A 17,375-nucleotide genomic window follows, 5' to 3' on the forward strand; every position below is an offset into this window, starting at 1 on the left:
ATTGTTTTAAATAATTTTTAAAGCATAATGTTAAACATTTTCTGGTTTGAGACTCAAATTTAAGAATTTGCTGTTTGTCTTGGTTTTAGATCAAATTTATATTTTTGTTGTTGTTTGGACAAAATAAATCTGGTGAGGATGTTAATGTTGGTTTTATAATTTTCTGATAATTAGTAGATAATTGAATAATGATGTAGGACTATTTTCCACTTTGTGATAAGAGTTCAAGCTCTGCAGTGACTGAACGAATGAATCTGTCAGTCGATGAAAACGAGACTCCTCAAGGACGTTTTTGTTTCCCAGAGCGGCCGATCAATCAATAAACCAACAGAATCGACTTCCTGGGCGGGTGGGAGGGCGGTCCTGCGGAGGTTTTACACCTGTCGGCAGGTGTACCTCTGGCTGACGTCTGAACAAACAGCACTGAGTCAATATTGATCCATTGGAGAAACGGATGTCTGTTTGTGCAGCAGGCGGGTCGAGGTTCACTGTTCTAAAATGAATCCACCGAAATAAAAGAAACGACAAAGTAACTGAAATAAACGCATTTAATCAGGAATCAAAGAATTAACAAACTTCAGCAGTTATCATTCCTGATCAATCTGGAGATTATTTTTGATTAATTTATGACTAGGTTTATGAGAAAACTGTTCCGTATTTTACTTTGTTTTAGATTTCTGCTGAAAAAAAATTCATAACATTTTCAAATAGTTGATTATTTTTCTGTGGACCAATTATTCTTTTTCATCTTTTAATTGAAGGATTGAATGAAGTCAGATCAGATTAATAATCTTGTTTGTCTCCGATAAGATTTAAATCTGTTATTTAGCTCGTTTGGTTCATCAGAGCTGCAACCAACACGTTATTGATCAGCTGATCCTTTTTAATCTCCTGGTTTTGTTCCATTTAGAGTATCGAACTCGAGCTGGAACCAGTCAATCGATCGATCAGATGATCATTTATTAATAATAGTGATCATTTTATGGGCTTTAATACAACAGGTTTCAGAAGGTGTCGTGGAAAAATTCAAACTAAAATGAGCTAAAAAGAAATCTGGCAGTTTTTGTCAAGAATATTTTGGGGTATTTTACATGCTTTTTTTGGTAGAGACAGAAACGAACAGGAAATAAAGAGGAATGACGTGTAGTACTGGAAAAAAAGACAAACATGAGCTGCTTTTCTCAGACGTGTTTCTCTGACTGTTGGTCCGACTTAACGAGACCTACGGAGAGTTTTAAACTATTTTCTAAAAAAATGTAGACTTATTTCCTTTTTTTGGTACAAAAGTTTTAACTAATTTCAAGTTGAACCTGACTGAGACGGCATCTGTACATTTTTAGTATAGCAGCCAGCACCATTTCTCAGAAACAAATATTATTTATGCATGGTTAATTAAATTAACAAAAACATAATTTTTCAGTGTAAAAAAATAAACTTGGGACAGTTAAAAAAAAACAACACTATTGATCAACGATGATGATTGACTTATTATCCAAAATAAACACTGATAATATAATAATAATAACTATCAGCCGGCTAATTTAATGGTTGGGTTTTAATTTTAAGTAGGTTTAAATTATAATTCAGTAAAATCAATAAAATAATCCAAATAAATTATTATATTAAAGAAATATGAGGATTTTCAGCTCCAGAGCGTCAATCGTGGGGTTAAAAGAATTTGTTTTGTTTGATTTGTGAATGAATCTTCATCGTTCAGTCCGTGAATGAAAACTAAACATCGCAAGGGTTCGAAATTTTGTCTTCAGATCGTTTCTTTGTTCCGTCCAACAGTCAAAAACGCAGAGATTTTGTGGTCACGTTGCTCTGTGAGTAACCCTCTTTCCTCTTGTTCCCACAGTGATACCTCATTGGCTGGTGTGATCCCCGCCGGCCCGCCACCTCCCAAGGTGGGCCCCGATTGGCTGGACGTGCACTCATCGCTCTTGGGGAGAGGATGGCCGCCGCCCACAGCTGAAGAGCTAAGCCCCGCTGTTTCCTCCCCCGCCTCCCTCATATCACTGTTCATTGCTGTGTTGTGAACCGTGATTCCCTCCAACCGATTTGCTTTAGAGTACTATGGCAATGCATGATATGAGTCGTGCCAAGGGTTTCCCCTGTAAAGAATGTGATATGGTTTGCCCGAGTACTCCAAGTCTTCTAGAGCATATGAAAGCACATTATCAGCAAGAAGAAACCGGTCGTTTCGAGTGTGAACAGTGTGGCCGAATTTACAAGCACGCAGCTAGCCTAGCCAATCATAAAAAGTCTCACGAAGTCGGTTCCTTCCAGTGTCCCGTTTGTACGCGTACGCTGCCCAACGCGGTGGCTTTAAAGAACCACCTGCGGATCCACACTTTATCCCCCAGTAGTGCGCACGCCGAAGAAGAGAGCGAAGAGGTGCCCGAAGAGGCGGGCCACGACGAGAGGGACTACGGCCTCGCCCAGGACCTTTCAGACGGGTTTGGGCGCTCTCATTTGAACAATAGTGGTATGGGACATAGTGTCCTGCAAGGCCACGAGACAGACGACCACGGAAAAAAAGGCTCCCCTGAGTCCGACGACGCTTGGGACAGACCGTTCAAGTGCGACCAGTGCGACAGAACCTACCGGCATCACGGTAGCCTGGTGAACCACAAGAAGTGTCACCTGCAAGGAACTTTTAAGTGCTCTGTGTGTTTCAAACAATTCAGCAACCTGGCTTCCCTAAACAGCCACGAGAGAACTCACTCGAAGTTCAAGACCCCCGGGGCATCCATGGTGAGCAGCGGCGGCAGCAGCAGCCTCCACCCTTCAGAGCGCAGCGCCGGCAGCCAGTCGTCCCAGAGCGACGACACCGCCGCCTGTTTCTGCCACCTGTGCCAGGTAGCACTGCCGAACAAGGCGGACTTCCAAGAGCACATCCTGCTGCACAACGCGGCCTCGCCCTCCCTCGGCCTGCCGCGCAGTTTCCCGGGCATCATGCCTCACAATCTGAGCGCGGTTCGATCCCCGGCGTACACCCCGGCCCTGGGGGACCCTTTGCCTCTGCCACCCCTGCCCACTGACAAAAGAGGTCCCTATGACCCCATAATGGGCCCTCCAGTCAACAACCCCATCTACACGTGCGCATACTGTGGCGCAGGACACCCAGATCTGGAGACCTTGAAAGTCCACTATCTCACCCATGATCCCCACCCAGCCTCCCACAGTCAAGACAGCTCCATCCTCAACTCGGACACTCTGAGTTCTGGGTCACAGGGCTCGGTGGCTTCTCCCTCCGGGGGTCGCGTGCCACAGGCCAACTCTCCAGACGACGGAGAGCGGCGCTTTAAGTGCGGGGAGTGTGGAAAAAGTTACCGGCATGCAGGAAGCCTGGTCAACCACAAACGCTGCCATCAGACTGGCCACTACCAGTGCACCATCTGCTGTAAGCAGTACCCCCACCTGGCCGCGCTACACAGCCACCTACGAAGCCACAAGGGGCGCGCCTCCAACCAGCCGATCGGCAATGACAGCAATGACTGGCTATCTCCAGAGCCGCTAACTCTGGACTCCCAGCAGAGCTATGTCCAGGAAGGCAGCGGAGCCACCACTCCGATTTCACTGCCAGGGAACCTCGGAGATGCTGCCCACTTTGTTCCAGACGGGGGCCACAGCAGTGGGTTGGACTCTCTTGAGTTCCACGATCGCTTCGATGGCAGCTCCCTCTCCCAGAGCAGCTCTGCTCACCGCCAGGCCGACAGACACGTGTGTGCTGACTGTGGGGAGATGTACGGAGATGTGTCAGGCATCAAGTCACACCTGTGCCCCCGCCGTGGCCAGCAGCAACAGCAGCAGAGCAACATGTCCAATGGTTTTATGGGGAACATGAACTACCATGGCTCCAGTGGAACCTCGCTGCCCGCCGGGAGCTCCAGCAGCCTAAAAGAAGGCAGCAGTCAACGACAGTACTCCCAGAGTGGAGGCAAGCGAATGGGGAGCAATGAGAAAGATGATGAGGATGACGGGGAGGTGTATCAGTGCTCTGTGTGCGGCAACCACTATGCCAGCCTCAGAGCCCTCAGGAGCCATCTGCGTAGCCATGCCAACAACCCAACAGGGCCAGGACCATCCACCCTGGAGCAGGAGTGGAGGATGATCTGCTCCACATGTGGCCAGAGCTTCTCCAGAAAGCAGGACCTCCTGAATCACCAGCTAGTCCATGGCCCCCAAAGGCCAGACGGCCAGCAACAGGGTATTGTAGGCACCTCGGCCAATGGCAATGACAAGATGGATGGTCGCAACCACATTTGTGTTGACTGCGGTATGTTCTTTGCTGACCGCCACCACCTGATCACCCACTTGTGCCCCGGAAAGAATCGAGGCAACTCTCTAAGCAAGTCGGGCCTGAACGGAGCCAAAGGGATGTCTGGAGGAGACGGCGTTGGTGGCGGAGTCGCCGGAGGAAGCCGCGATGTTGGAGGCGATGGCCGTAGGCCGATGGTTGACCAAAGTGACAAGCCCCACAAGTGCGACCAATGTGGACGAGGATACAGACACCCCTGCTCACTCCTCAACCACAAAAAGTCCCATAAGACCGGTGTTTTCCGCTGCCTGGTGTGCCAGAAACGCTACTACAATCTACTGGCGCTCAAGAATCACCAAAGGACCCACTTTGACCTGAAGAGGTAGGTTCCCAGTTCTGTCCTTTCTTGATTTGGTTCAGAAAGATGTGGCAGAGAGGGTTTAAAGATAACATTTTGCATTTTACATGCATTTAAGAAACTTGGGAACAATGCTAGTTACTAATGGAGTCAATCTGCACTTTAGCGGTTCATAAGTAATTAGTTTTTGTTGCCAAGGTGGTTGCACTTAAGGCAATCACAGTAACACTGTGCCATCCCTTTGCCAACTTGTATGAGTTAGGAATTTGATTAATGGCCTCAAGGGGAGGGTGGGGGAGGTTAAATCTGTCCTTTTCTTGTATTTACGGAGATGTTTTGTGTTTTCTCCACTTCTGCACATCCCTGCTGCAGGCACAAGTGTGAGGAATGTGGCAAAGCCTTCAAGATCCAGAAGCAGCTGATCAACCACCTCCGTCTCCACGAGGAGCACCGGGCTAAAGGTCTCATTCGGACCGGCCCCAACGGTTCCCGCTTCCAGCAGCCTGGCCCATCTCAAATGCAGACTATGAGAGGAGAGTCATCAAAGGGCCATGCGATGGGGGGAGTCAAATACAGCCATCAAGGGTTCAAAAAGCCCTACTCTTCGGCCGGGACCTCCAGGCCCCAGAAGTTTGACCCCGCCGAAAGTGGACGGCGGCCTTTTGCTTGCGAGGAATGTGGGAAGACTTACCGTCACGCAGGCAGCCTGGCCAATCACAAGAACCTTCACAAAATTGGGGAGTACCACTGCAACGTTTGCAACTCCACGTACCCAAATAGGCTGGCAATGAAAAACCACCTTCGTCTCCACTTCGCCCAGAAGAAGCACAACTGCCAAGAGTGCGGGAAGGGCTTCCGCACCCAAAGGCAGCTAGCGACCCACACTACAGCTGGCCTGTGCAAAGGCCCGCAGGGCCCCGGGGCCCAGATGGATTTTGAGTGCGACGGCTGCTGCGAAGGCTTTGCCACGGCTGATGAGCTGGCGGCTCACGACTGCCCAGCCCAGCACCTGCCGTCGTCCTCCTCCACCAACAGCTCCACTAACATCAGCATGGAGAGAAGCTCCGTGGACCTGGACTCCGACGAGAGACCCTACGCCTGTGACCTATGCAGCTGCGCATACAAGCATGCGAGCTCCTTGCTGAACCACAAGCACACTCACAAGACGGGCAACTTCCGCTGCAACTTCTGCGACAAGCCCTACACCAACTACATGGCACTGCGCAACCACATGCGCATCCACACGCAACGGAAGAAGCACATCTGCCACACGTGCGGGAAAGCCTTCCGCCTGGCCAGATTCCTCCGCAACCACCAGAAGGTCCACGAGGAGGGAGCCACCCCTTTCGGTTGCCCCAGCTGCGGGAAGAGTTTCCAGGGGAGGTCCGGTCTAGCCAGGCACCGCTGCGGGGACAACCAGGTAGGCATGGAAGTCAGGAGGAAGGCCACTGCACCCACGGGAGAGGGCGAAGAGTGTCGGTACACGTGAGTTCTTGTCAGTTGTTTGTGATTCTTCGAAGTTGAAAAAAACAATAGTGAAGATAAATTTAGGTCTCTACATGTCTATTACAGGTATATGATCTCCAATCCGGCTTCCTTGGGACCATACGCGTGCCGGAATTCGGATTTTTCTGAAGTTTGGACAAATTGAATTAGTGGAGAGACCAGATAAGTCAACCCCGTTTGCTTTCAGTTAGCATATATATATATCACACACTTTAGCTTTCTTAGGCTACCTTCAATCAAACTTTTCATGTTTAGATCTACTGTTTACATGCTTTGTTTTCTTAGAAACCTTTGACACAGATTTAAGTAGCATTGTGTTTGTAGCATATTAACGTATTGATGTTGTGTGTTCCTTGCTCTCTTTTGACTGTAGTCTCTGATTTGTCTGTGTGTGTTTTGATATTGGTCAGTTATTAGACTAGAAACTGCAGTTATGTGATGGGGCTGTTGCATTTTGATGTGTGAAAGGGAAGATTAGGAAGTATTTGGAGCTAGCTGCACTGCACATGTCCAGAGGTCATCTCTCTTAACGGATCCTTTTACGACCGAACAGTAGCCGCTATAAACTGACATGGTAGGCGTTCTTTGGGCATGTTTGACGCATCTCCCATCACGATGTTCAGAAGTCTTTGAAACGGTTCAGATGTGGATGAAGCTGTTTATTTGTGCAGTGCAGGAAGCAGCAGATACCTCCCAGTTCCCTACAGTTGTTTGTCCGTAGTTTCTCTCATGTCCCTCCCTCACCCACCCACCCAGCAATCCTCTCCCCTCTGACCTGTCTAGAAGTCCTTACGGTAAATGGTACACCACTTTGTAGTAGTCTCCTTTTAAAAGCTTTAAGCCGGATTTCAGATCATATACCTGTATGTGCAACATCTTAGCTGATGAGTCGTTAAAGTTTTTCAATAATACTAAAGAAAAAGTGGTAACCAGCAACTGAGATTAATTTGGCTAGAACAGTGGAATCAGACGTCCATCTTCCGTTACTAATCTCCCTTTTTCTCTTCTTTGCCCCCCGTGTCCCCACCCCCCCCTTGTTCTTCCTTGTTCGTCTCTGCACAGATGTGATCAGTGCGGCCGTTCCTACCGCCACGCCAGCTCCCTCCTCAACCACAAGAACACCCACACTGTCGGCATCTACCACTGCGCCGTGTGCCTCAAGACCTACTCTAACCTGCTCGCCCTGAAAAACCATCGCCGTATCCACTCCGAGACGCGCCGCCACCGCTGCCACGACTGTGGGAAGGCCTTCCGCGTTTCCTCCCAGCTCTACAACCACCGGCGCGTCCACCAGAAGCAGCGGGAGCTGACCTGCCGGTCCTGCCAGCGAGCCTTTCCCACTCAGGCCAGCTTCAGGCTCCACATGGAGATCACCCACGGCCAGGCGCCGCAGCCCCGCCAGCCCAGACCCCAGCAGCCCCGTCCAGGGGGCTCCCAGGAGCTGGGCTGGGGGTCAGGCCTGGACCTCACTTTGATGCAAGAGCAAGGACTCAACCCCAGTAGCATGGCCAAGGCCCGAGGCCGAGGGGGCAACAGTGAGGTCATCAAGTCCCACGTCTGTGACCAGTGTGGGCGGTCCTACCGGCATGCCAGCTCCCTGCTCAACCACAAGAACAGCCACAAGACCGGGACCTACTTCTGCAACTCCTGCCAGAAGGAGTTCCCCAACCTGATGTCCCTCAAGAACCACCGGCGCATCCACACCGAGCCCAAACGCTACCAGTGCCCCGACTGCGGGAAGTCCTTCCGGGTCTCCACCCAACTCATCTGCCACCGACGCATCCACACCAAGGAGAAGCCGTTCTCCTGCCAGCAGTGCGACAAGCGCTTCTCCTCCAAGTCCAACCTGAGGCACCACATGAAGGTGCACTGGAGCGGCTCGACGGCGCCCAATCCCATGGCCATGGGTGCGCCCAACTTCCTGGGTATGCCCGGCGGCCCCTTCATATAAGCTAAAGGGATGGGGGTGGGAGAGGGGAAGGTGGTGGGAGGGGTGGTAGGGGGAGGGGAGTCACATGCCAAGGTTTCTGGATGTGCCAAACGTAGCCTAACCTTCCTCCTGCTCACCCTCCTCTGTCTCATTGTCCATGTGTGGCTGTGGCGTGTGTGTGTGGAGGACCGGCTGCATGACGACACACACACACACACTCAAAGAGACCTGAAAATGGAGGATGAGCACACACACACACACACACACACACTCCCTCACTGACGCCCTGCAGCGATGCTCCCATTGGGCTGTGGTCGGGTCCGGTTGGGTCCGGCCGCCCCCCACAGACTGACTGACAGGCAGACTGAACTGTAGACGGACTCGATGTGGTCTCTTTGAACTGCATGGACTTCACTACACCTGCCTTACCCCCCCGCTGCATGTTGCCCCGTCAAGCTGAGCTTCTTGAACGTTCGGACCGGGTCCCCGCGCGGCCACAGCGACCGAGCCGAGCCCGGTTCTTAGAGCACGGCTCGTAGAGACTCATGGGTCCTGTGGCGGTGTCCGTTGGGGCTCTGAGGGTCCACACAAGGGCCTGAGGGAGTCTGATGCTTGTGATCGTTTGGGAGCTGTTTGGTCTGCAGTTGTTTCCTGTGTTCCGCCTCCATCCTGTTACTGATGCTGTTTATAGGGATGACGTCTTCTCGTGGCCTTCGTCACAGTGTTTTTAAACCACATTCAGACCGAGTCGGTTCAAACAAACTGTTTTTATCACCAACACGTAGAGTTGCTGCAGTTTATTTTTTTTGTTTTTTTATACCTTCCATGTTTTGGCGGGAACCAGCAATGACTTGTGGGAACTTTTAGGACTGAAGACGGACGCTCTGGTCTCTGAGGGGCTGCTTTAAATGTGTGTCTTTGTGTGTGTGTGCGTGTGTGTGTGTGTGTGTGTGTGTGTGTTGCAGCTCAGATATGAGCTTCATATTCTTGTAGCTTTCCCGACAGACCTCTTCCTGACACCTCGTTCACACACGTCGACTCAGAGCGGAGAGACCCGGCGCCGACCGAACCAAAAGTCGAGAAGCGATGACGCGTTTTTCTCCTGCAGCTCCGAAAAGTTCGAGCGGTTAGCTTTTAAAAACTATTTTCAACTTCCTGTAGGAAGCTGTTTGCACCGCAGCTTTTTTAAGCTTCCTGTTGTTTGTGAAAGCTTTTTCTGTCAAACCGAAGAGCTTAAATCCTTTACCGAATCATTTTAATATTGTAAATGTCTCGATTTTATTTCACTTTTTTAAAGCAACAAAAGCTGTAACTTAATATTTATCAATCAGCTTCTTCTGATCACATTAAAACGGGTTTCACTTGTGATTCGGGAGCCAATCAGCAGAAAGTACAATGAGCTATGAAAGCTGGGAGGACTTCTGACTGTGAAGTTTCAATTTAATTCAGTCGGCATCAGTTCAGTAAATCTCTGACATTCAGTCTTCTAGTTTTCCATGTTGGACAGTAGATAATTAAACCGGGATCTTGCGTTCTCCTGATGACGTTGATGAATTTGGTTTTAGTCGGTTCTGAAGTTTTCACGCGTTCGCAAACGTCCTCAGTCTTTTTTTTCTGCTCTTCTGCAGTCCGATAAAAAAAAAAGATTCTTCATCTGCAGATCTTTTAAATCCATGAACTATTTTCAGGCGTTGAATTTTTTTAGAAACAGTTTTAAGAGCTCTCAACGGGCAAAGTTCACGGTTCTGTACGTTTTTTGTTTCGACAGGTGAAATACAAGAAATATATAACTTACCATTTCTGTCATTTATTTTGAAAAATTTAAACGTTTAAAGTGTTGTAATTCTTCGTGTAGCCATTAAAAAGATGCTTCCTGTCTGTGAAAGTAACGCTGTCATCAGGTTTGAATAAACTTTATTAAACTGTGGTTTAAACATAGTGTGGGGGGGGGGGGGCTTGGTGCTTCCGTCCAGTGTGAGCTCCATCTGGTGGCCGCTTGTTGACCCGTACACTGTGAGCAGGGATTAAAACGTGTCGCTGGAGTTAGCAGTTTAAAGGCTAACTCTGCTAGCATGCTAACTCTGCTAGCAGGCGCTTCCTGCCGGAACCGAAGCTCCAGAGTTTCTGTTCCGGGAAGTGTCTGTACAGTACGACACCAGAAAACGCAACGCACCACCTGTCCACTAGAGGGCACTCTAGTGGACCGGCAGCTGGGACACGTGCTCGGCGGTGATACCGGGAAGTGTTTGGATCACGGGAAGTACCACAGTTTCACAGACGAAACAATCCGCTAATCAAAACTATAAACCTCGGTCCCACCGGCGCCGCTGCTTCTGCAGGTCTGAGGGTGCTCGTGGTCCGGCGCTCGGGGTCCAGGTCCGGTTCCTGAGTCCACATGTGTGAAAAGGGAGGTGCCGCCGGGCCCTGATCTGTCTCTGATTGGACTGAAAGGAACGGAGGCGTAGAGAAAGGTGTAAATTGTCGGGCCCGTTTGTATCGTAATCGTTGTTCGAAGGAAAAAAAGAGGACGGCTCGTGTAGTACTGCATTTATTTATATGATTATTATTAACACTTGTATTGGACCGCGATAGTCTTTAGGATGTGTGAGTTTAGAGCTGTGTTGATGTAAAACACCCCTCCTCCCCCTCCCCCCTCCCTCCTCCTCTACCCACAATGCCCCTGTTCTGTCGGAGCCGAAGGACTCCGCTGAGACTTGACTGTGTTTCCACCGAGGAACTGAAACGCGGTGGAAACTTCACGCCGTCTTTTACCACGTGATGTTGTGACGCTCTGTCCGCCGAGCCTTCCCATCACCCCCTCCTCCACCCCTCTCCCCCTCCCCCCCTCTTATTCTTCCATATTTATCTCCCCCACATCGTGGAAAGGGACGCCTCAGAAAAGGTGCGTTCAGCCCTCATCGTTGAACCTTCGTTATGTTACACTTTATGGTAACCTCTTGTATTTATTGGTGTTTTTGTTTCCTTTTTATTTAATTGTTTTGGGACTGTTGGAAGCCCGAGTGTGTTTGACAAACACCGTCTGTCAGCGTTTTCAGGAGCACTGGTGCTAGTTTAAAAAAAAAAAAAATAAAATAAATTAAAAAAAAAAAAAGATAAAAAGTGAAAAGCCGTGCAGTGACCGTCAAGTGCTGTAGGAGTCCATGTGAACTAGAAACACAGAAATAATAACTGTACATTCTCTATTTTTATTTTCTCCTCCACCACGGTTGGTTTTCTGTTCGGACACTTTCCCGCCTGCATTTCAGATAGTTTGTAGAGAAGAAGACGACGACTGCTTTGGAACAGCTATAACCCCCTTTTTTTGTTTGGAGTTCTAACTTTTTTTGTTTCCATGCATATATATGTAATGCTTACTATACACTTTTATAAACTATGTTTTGATAATTCATTTCTTAACAGAAAAACTTGTCCATATACTATAACCCTTACTGCTGAGTACTGAAAATAAATAGCTGAAAAAAACACGGTGGAGCTCAGTGTTTTCAATCTGTCCTCATACATCCACGTTCAGAGTCTCTGCAGGGCTTCGAAGAGTTAAAACCACCGACTTCAGGCTCTGAAAAAAAAAAAAAAAAGGACGAAATTTGATTTACGTATATCTAAAACGTTTTCCTCAACTTCTGGAAGTTGAAAAATCTTTGACCGAAATCTTTTTCCTTAACGTGGCCTTAATACTTCGCTGAAAACATCGGTTTGTAAAACGCTTACTCGTGCGATTTCTTTGTCAAAGCGGTCTGGAAAATCCTGCAAAAAGTGCAGTTATAGTCTCGAGTTTAGAAAATGTTTTAGAAAATCCTTGAGAAAGCCCCGAGGTGCTAAAAAGGACGCTGTACCTTTAAGAAGATTCTTCTTCTGTGGTTCCGACCACGACTTTACGACAAACCTGAGAGGATGAAACAGAAGTTTTTAATTCAATATTTTCAGCGGACGTCGGTTCAACTGATCATTTATTCTGCAGGTGTTGAAGGTTTTCTGTCTTTGGGTTGTTTGTTCAGGAAAGTTTATAACGAGCTGAGTTTTAAAGATTCTTCTGAGACGTTCAAAATCCATCAAATTAAACCTCCCAGTAAAAAGAAAGGGAACAAGACTGAGGGATTTACAGAAACATTAATTGTGGAGGGAAAAAAAACCCTAAGATGTGAACATTTTACTGACTTTTTGGTGGTTTGAAGTCGACTGGACTTCTGAGCCGAGTGTTTTAAAATGATGCGCTCTCTCTGAACCAGAGTCCATTCAGAAAACCCTGCATTTTACCGCTCTGCAGTCTTTAGTGGTGAAAAATCTGGACTTTTGTTTCACTAGTTTGTGAATTAATGAGTTACTCGAGCAAGTAATAAAAGAGAATCCTCAACTCTGTTTAACGCTGAAACATCACAGCTGTCTGGTTAACGGTTTAACTGACGGTTTAACTAAAGTAAGAACATTTTGTAGGGAGGTCAGGTCTGACATTTAAACACCAAAACAGTCAAAACTTGTCGGACGTAAGAGGAGCGATCGATAAGTTCAGAGTGTTCCTGAACGCAGCACGGTGATGCACATGGGAGCAGCAGGAAGCAACAACCTTCATGAGGAGGTGTTCAGGGTTCAACGTCATCACTGAGTTCCACATGTTAGCGTGAACATCTGCGATGTCGCCGTGGAAACCTGAAACCGGAGCAGAGAAGCATCAGATTTTGTGGTCAAACTGTGGAAACGGCCAACGGAGGCCATTTGAAACGCTTCAGAAAGTCTACGGCGACGAAGCGACGAGCCGGGCCCCCGAGGTGTTTCTGAGTGACGCTCAACGTTTCGAGAGGGGGCGGAGCTTCACCGTCCCAGACCGAAGAAGGCGCGTCGTGTCAGGAGACACCAGGTGGGTTTTCTTTGTGCAACCGTGAATTTGTCCCCCCAGAGTCAGACCGTCAACACCGAGTTCCAGCGGGACCTTCTGAAGACTCTGAGGGGTGCTAGCTGTCTGTTAGCGTTCGTAGCTGGTTGTTAGCTGTTGTGTGAACTTTGCGTTTAGCTGCTTTTAGCAAAATTAGCTCTTTGTTAGCTGGTTGTTAGCGTTGCTCGCTGTGTTTTCATTTAGGTACAGCTGTTTTTTTTGTTGTTGTTTTTTTTGTGTGCAAAATTAGCTGGTTGTTAGCATTGTTAACTGTTGGGTTTCGCTGCTTTTTGGCAAAATGTGCAGTTTTTAGCTTTGTTAACAGGTTGTTAGCTTTCTTAAGCATTTGGTTAAAGGAGATGTTTGTTAGCTGGTTGTCAGACTGTCAACACCGAGTCCTACGGGTCCTTCTGAGGCGTCCGAAGGGGGAAAACGTTCGCCGCGAACCACCTGAACCGCGTCGCCGTGGCAACGGGCTTCTCCAACACGACAACATGTGAACTCTTCCTGCTCCCCAAAACGTTTTGACGGAGAATACGGAACTTGGAATATTTAACTCACGAAGGTTTTTTTTGCTTCCTCCTGCTTCAGTACTTTTTGACCGACCGTCATATCGATGCTGCGGCCTCACAGTTCTTCTGCAGAACGATTCGACCCAACTTCACGTTTTCAATTTTAAAACAGAGGAGATAAAACAGACCAGAGCCAAAGATGGCCGATCCGTCAGAGGGCAGATTTTAGTTCCCGATCCGTCGCCGCTCGTCGGTCCGAACCGCAGAAAGAATGTCTGACTGATCCGACAGAAATGTCCCGTTGGTCTGAACTGAACCTGGTTTCTCTCCTCTCAGATCTGAGGCCGGTGGTTTCGGGGGGCGGCGGCGGCTCCAAGTCCCACGTCTGTGACCAGTGTGGGCGGTCCTACCGGCACGCCAGCTCCCTGCTCAACCACAAGAACAGTCACAAGACCGGGACCTACTTCTGCAACTCCTGCCAGAAGGAGTTCCCCAACCTGATGTCCCTCAAGAACCACCGGCGCATCCACACCGAGCCCAAACGCTACCAGTGCCCCGACTGCGGGAAGTCCTTCCGGGTCTCCACGGCGCTCGTCTGCCACCGACGCATCCACACCAAGGAGAAGCCGTTCTCCTGCCAGCAGTGCGACAAGGACTTCTCCTCCAAGTCCAACCTGAGGCACCACATGAAGGTGCACTGGAGAGGTCCGACGCTGTCCCGGGGGACGGTGTCCGCCTTCCTGTCCGTCCCCTCCAGACGCTTCTGAAGGTCCGTCCTCGGACCTCTCGGAACCGGCCGAACGCCCGACTGTAAAACTCAACCGGGGGAAGAAATCAAATTAGAAAAAGACAGTAGAAAACGAAGTGACGTCAGCGGACGACAAAAGAAAACGTAGATCGGAGAACCACAAAAACCACGCGGTTCCGATCCGGAAAAGATCTTGGAAAAGATCTCGGTTCGGGTTCGGATACGTGGTTGAAGGTAACGTAAAAGAATCCGACGTATCACACTTCATACTCGGCCACGTGACGTCGAAAAGCGCCGTGTACGAATCTCCGACGCTTTTAATGGTAAATAAAAACAGATGATGGGCGTTGATGATAAATCAAAATTGTAATTTCTTTTTTCTGTCGAATCCCGATTTCGATCGTAAATGTTCAAACGCTCGAGGCTCGTTAGCTTAGCTTTGCTCAGCACAAACGGCTGGAATCAGGTGGAAACAGTTAGCCTGATTAGCATTCGGTAGCCCGTTTATTCGATCCACCCAAAAACCAAAATGTGAACAAAACATTTTAAAGACACAAAAGTTTTGTATCTTTAAAATCAAATTTTAATTAAATTGCGTGAAATGTTTGAATGCTATGAATACTTTTTTTTTGTTTTAAATATTAACGCGTTCAGTTTCACAGTCGGGTGGTTCGGTTTGTTTTCGGATCTTTCCTCACCGCTCAAACATTTCCTCCTCGGAACGACTTCCTCCCAGAAACTGAAGCTTCTCCCTTCGAACTTCGAACTTCCAATTTTCTCCGATTCGTTTCGTTCTCTGACGTCAGGAAGAAACTTTTAACTTCCTGTTTCCACAAACACTTCGAATCACGAACGGAAAGTCTAGAGGGAGTCCAGTTTTGGTCTGCTGTGATTGGACGGTGCGACCGATGGACGGTATCGGTGTGTCGCTTCGCCGCTAAGAACAGGTGGATTATGGGTAATGTACTTTTCCATAAAGTTCCAGCTGTACTTACACCGCAGAGGAATGAAGACTGTCTCATGTTCCTCTCGGACGTTTCACGCCGATCACGCGACCCTCCGATTCTCTGACGGAGCGTTCGGGTGCAGATCCGACCCGCGGGAACGTTGAATAAACTTTGACCCGCCGGACGACCACCTCGGGTCGGAGAGCTTCTGGTCTCAGAGTTTAACAAGCTGGACGACGGTTCACCTGGATCCTCACCTGGTCGCAGCCAATCAAAACACAGGAAATCGACTGTACAGAGGCCCATTTCTGCCACAAAAAAAAAAGAAAAGAAAATTACTGAACAGGTTTTTTTTTTTTTTTATCATTATCATATGTTTTATTATCCTGTAATTATACTCAAACTTTTCACGTGTTTCTGTCTTACAGTGAAGTTTGTTTCTCACAATCAGAAAATATTTCTTAAAGTTCAGTCACATGTTTGTGAAGAAATTAAACTGTCTTGTGTTAAAAACTGGGCTTCAAAATAAATTAGTCTCAGCTATTAATTGAGAATTAATTTGAGAAATAATTATCATTTCGTTTCTCACTTTTAGCAAATGAAAATAATGCGGTTTGTGATGCCTTTCGTCATCATGAGACAATTCAGTTTTTAAATCATAATAAAGTCAAGAAATACTGAGATCTGAGTATCTTATAATTTTGATATTATATCTCAGTTTTAACAAACATTTACCAAAATATGAAAAGTTATTATTTTCTGCAATTTTTCAAAATTTAAAGTAATTGTAAACAAATTGGATTAAATTGAATTAAAACACATTCAATACTAAATACTTGACATTTTAAATTGATTAAAAAAAAGTATTTTTACACAGTTGTCTTAATATCTGTCTTAATTAATGTGAAATTAGTAACTAAATTATGATTATGGAAAACAATCCTGTAATTTATAGAAATATTATCATCTTTATGAAATTGTATTTATTAATTATGAAATATTTTCTAAGTTAAATTTGATCTCTTGAATTTAAACTTAGTTAAAAGTCACCTCGATAAAAGTTGATTATGAGAAACAAATCTATTTCATTTAGTAATTAAAACACATTATCTACAACCATGGTATTCTATTTTAGACCGTATCTGTGATTTATTATTTAAAATTAGACGCAGAGATCTCACGTCCCGCAATATATTTAGTTTTTTTTTTAAATGGCACTCTTGGGCTTCCGTACAAACAGAAGATTCTTTCTCTGATGAACTTCACTGACTTTCAGATAGATTTTTTTCTCGTCGAGAGTTTCCTTCACAGACGAAGCTCACGTCGGGAGCCGTGCAGCTTCGTCTCGGAGGAAACTCTCTGAAAACAGACTTCAGGTTTATTATAACGCAGCCTGACATCAGCGACTCATCTTTGTCTGTCGTCTTCTTCGCCCCTTTTTATTTTTTTTATGTGTAGTCAGATTGTTTCCTGTATTTTCTGACTCTGTGCCTGATATCGTACATATTTAGATAGCTACAGGGTTAATGAGAAGTAGGGTATTAACAGTAATGATGTGATGATTGTGTGTTTTCTGCTTTCAGCCACAACCTGCAGCTGTTTTCACAAAATGTACGGAGTCACAAAGATGCCAAAACACTTCAGTTACACGGATCAATGAAACAAACAGGTGGTTCCAGTCAAACGTGTTTTCATCCACTTTAGGTTAATCTGATGAAACGATGAAGAACCGCAGCTTTGTGACACATCGAAAAAGTGATTGACGGCTGCAGCTGTTGTGGCGGCCATTTTGGATCCATTTTCTCCTCAAACACTTCACCAAAAACTAAAAGGAACTACAGACACGCTGACATAGTTTTTTTTGCAGTTTTCAATAGCTGTCAGGTCCAAATCTCATAATTAGAAAACAAAATTTAGGTTTCATAATTATCAGAAAACTTTATAATATTTACAAGAAAATTCGCACATCGATCAGTTTAAAAAAAACCTATTAATTATCAGATGAAGAAAATTGTTTGTAATTCTGAGGATTTAAAAAAAAAAAAATTACAAGATCCACGTTAATTTTAAAACATGTTCTAATAATGAGATGTTTTCTCCAAATTGTAGTTTGTAATTATGAGAATAGTTTCTCATAATTTATAAAATACAGATTTCATGTTTTGTCATTTTTACAATGTTTTCTTGTTGTTCTTTTAAAACATGTAAAGTATCTCATGTGA

The 17,375-nt window shown here is 46.6% G+C and overlaps 1 protein-coding gene across 2 annotated transcripts in view; it reads left to right on the plus strand.

Annotated features, from left to right (window-relative positions):
• LOC138207954 (zinc finger protein 850) overlaps window positions 1-16,092 on the plus strand; it is a 22,724-nt gene extending 6,632 nt beyond the window's left edge. For both annotated transcript variants that reach the window (XM_069165557.1, XM_069165558.1), the window contains exons 2-5: window positions 1,859-4,646; window positions 4,995-6,107; window positions 7,191-8,053; window positions 13,795-16,092. In XM_069165557.1, the coding sequence (XP_069021658.1) occupies window positions 2,077-4,646; window positions 4,995-6,107; window positions 7,191-8,053; window positions 13,795-14,225 (4,977 nt within the window). In that variant the 5' untranslated portion in view covers window positions 1,859-2,076 and the 3' untranslated portion in view covers window positions 14,226-16,092. The remainder of the gene's footprint in view (window positions 1-1,858; window positions 4,647-4,994; window positions 6,108-7,190; window positions 8,054-13,794) is intronic.
• The last annotated feature ends 1,283 nt before the right edge of the window (window positions 16,093-17,375 follow it).

Source organism: Embiotoca jacksoni, unplaced genomic scaffold (assembly GCF_022577435.1).
Source record: "Embiotoca jacksoni isolate LCO1_2020_lvr unplaced genomic scaffold, fEmbJac1.0.p SCAF_34, whole genome shotgun sequence".
NCBI lineage: Eukaryota > Metazoa > Chordata > Actinopteri > Embiotocidae > Embiotoca > Embiotoca jacksoni.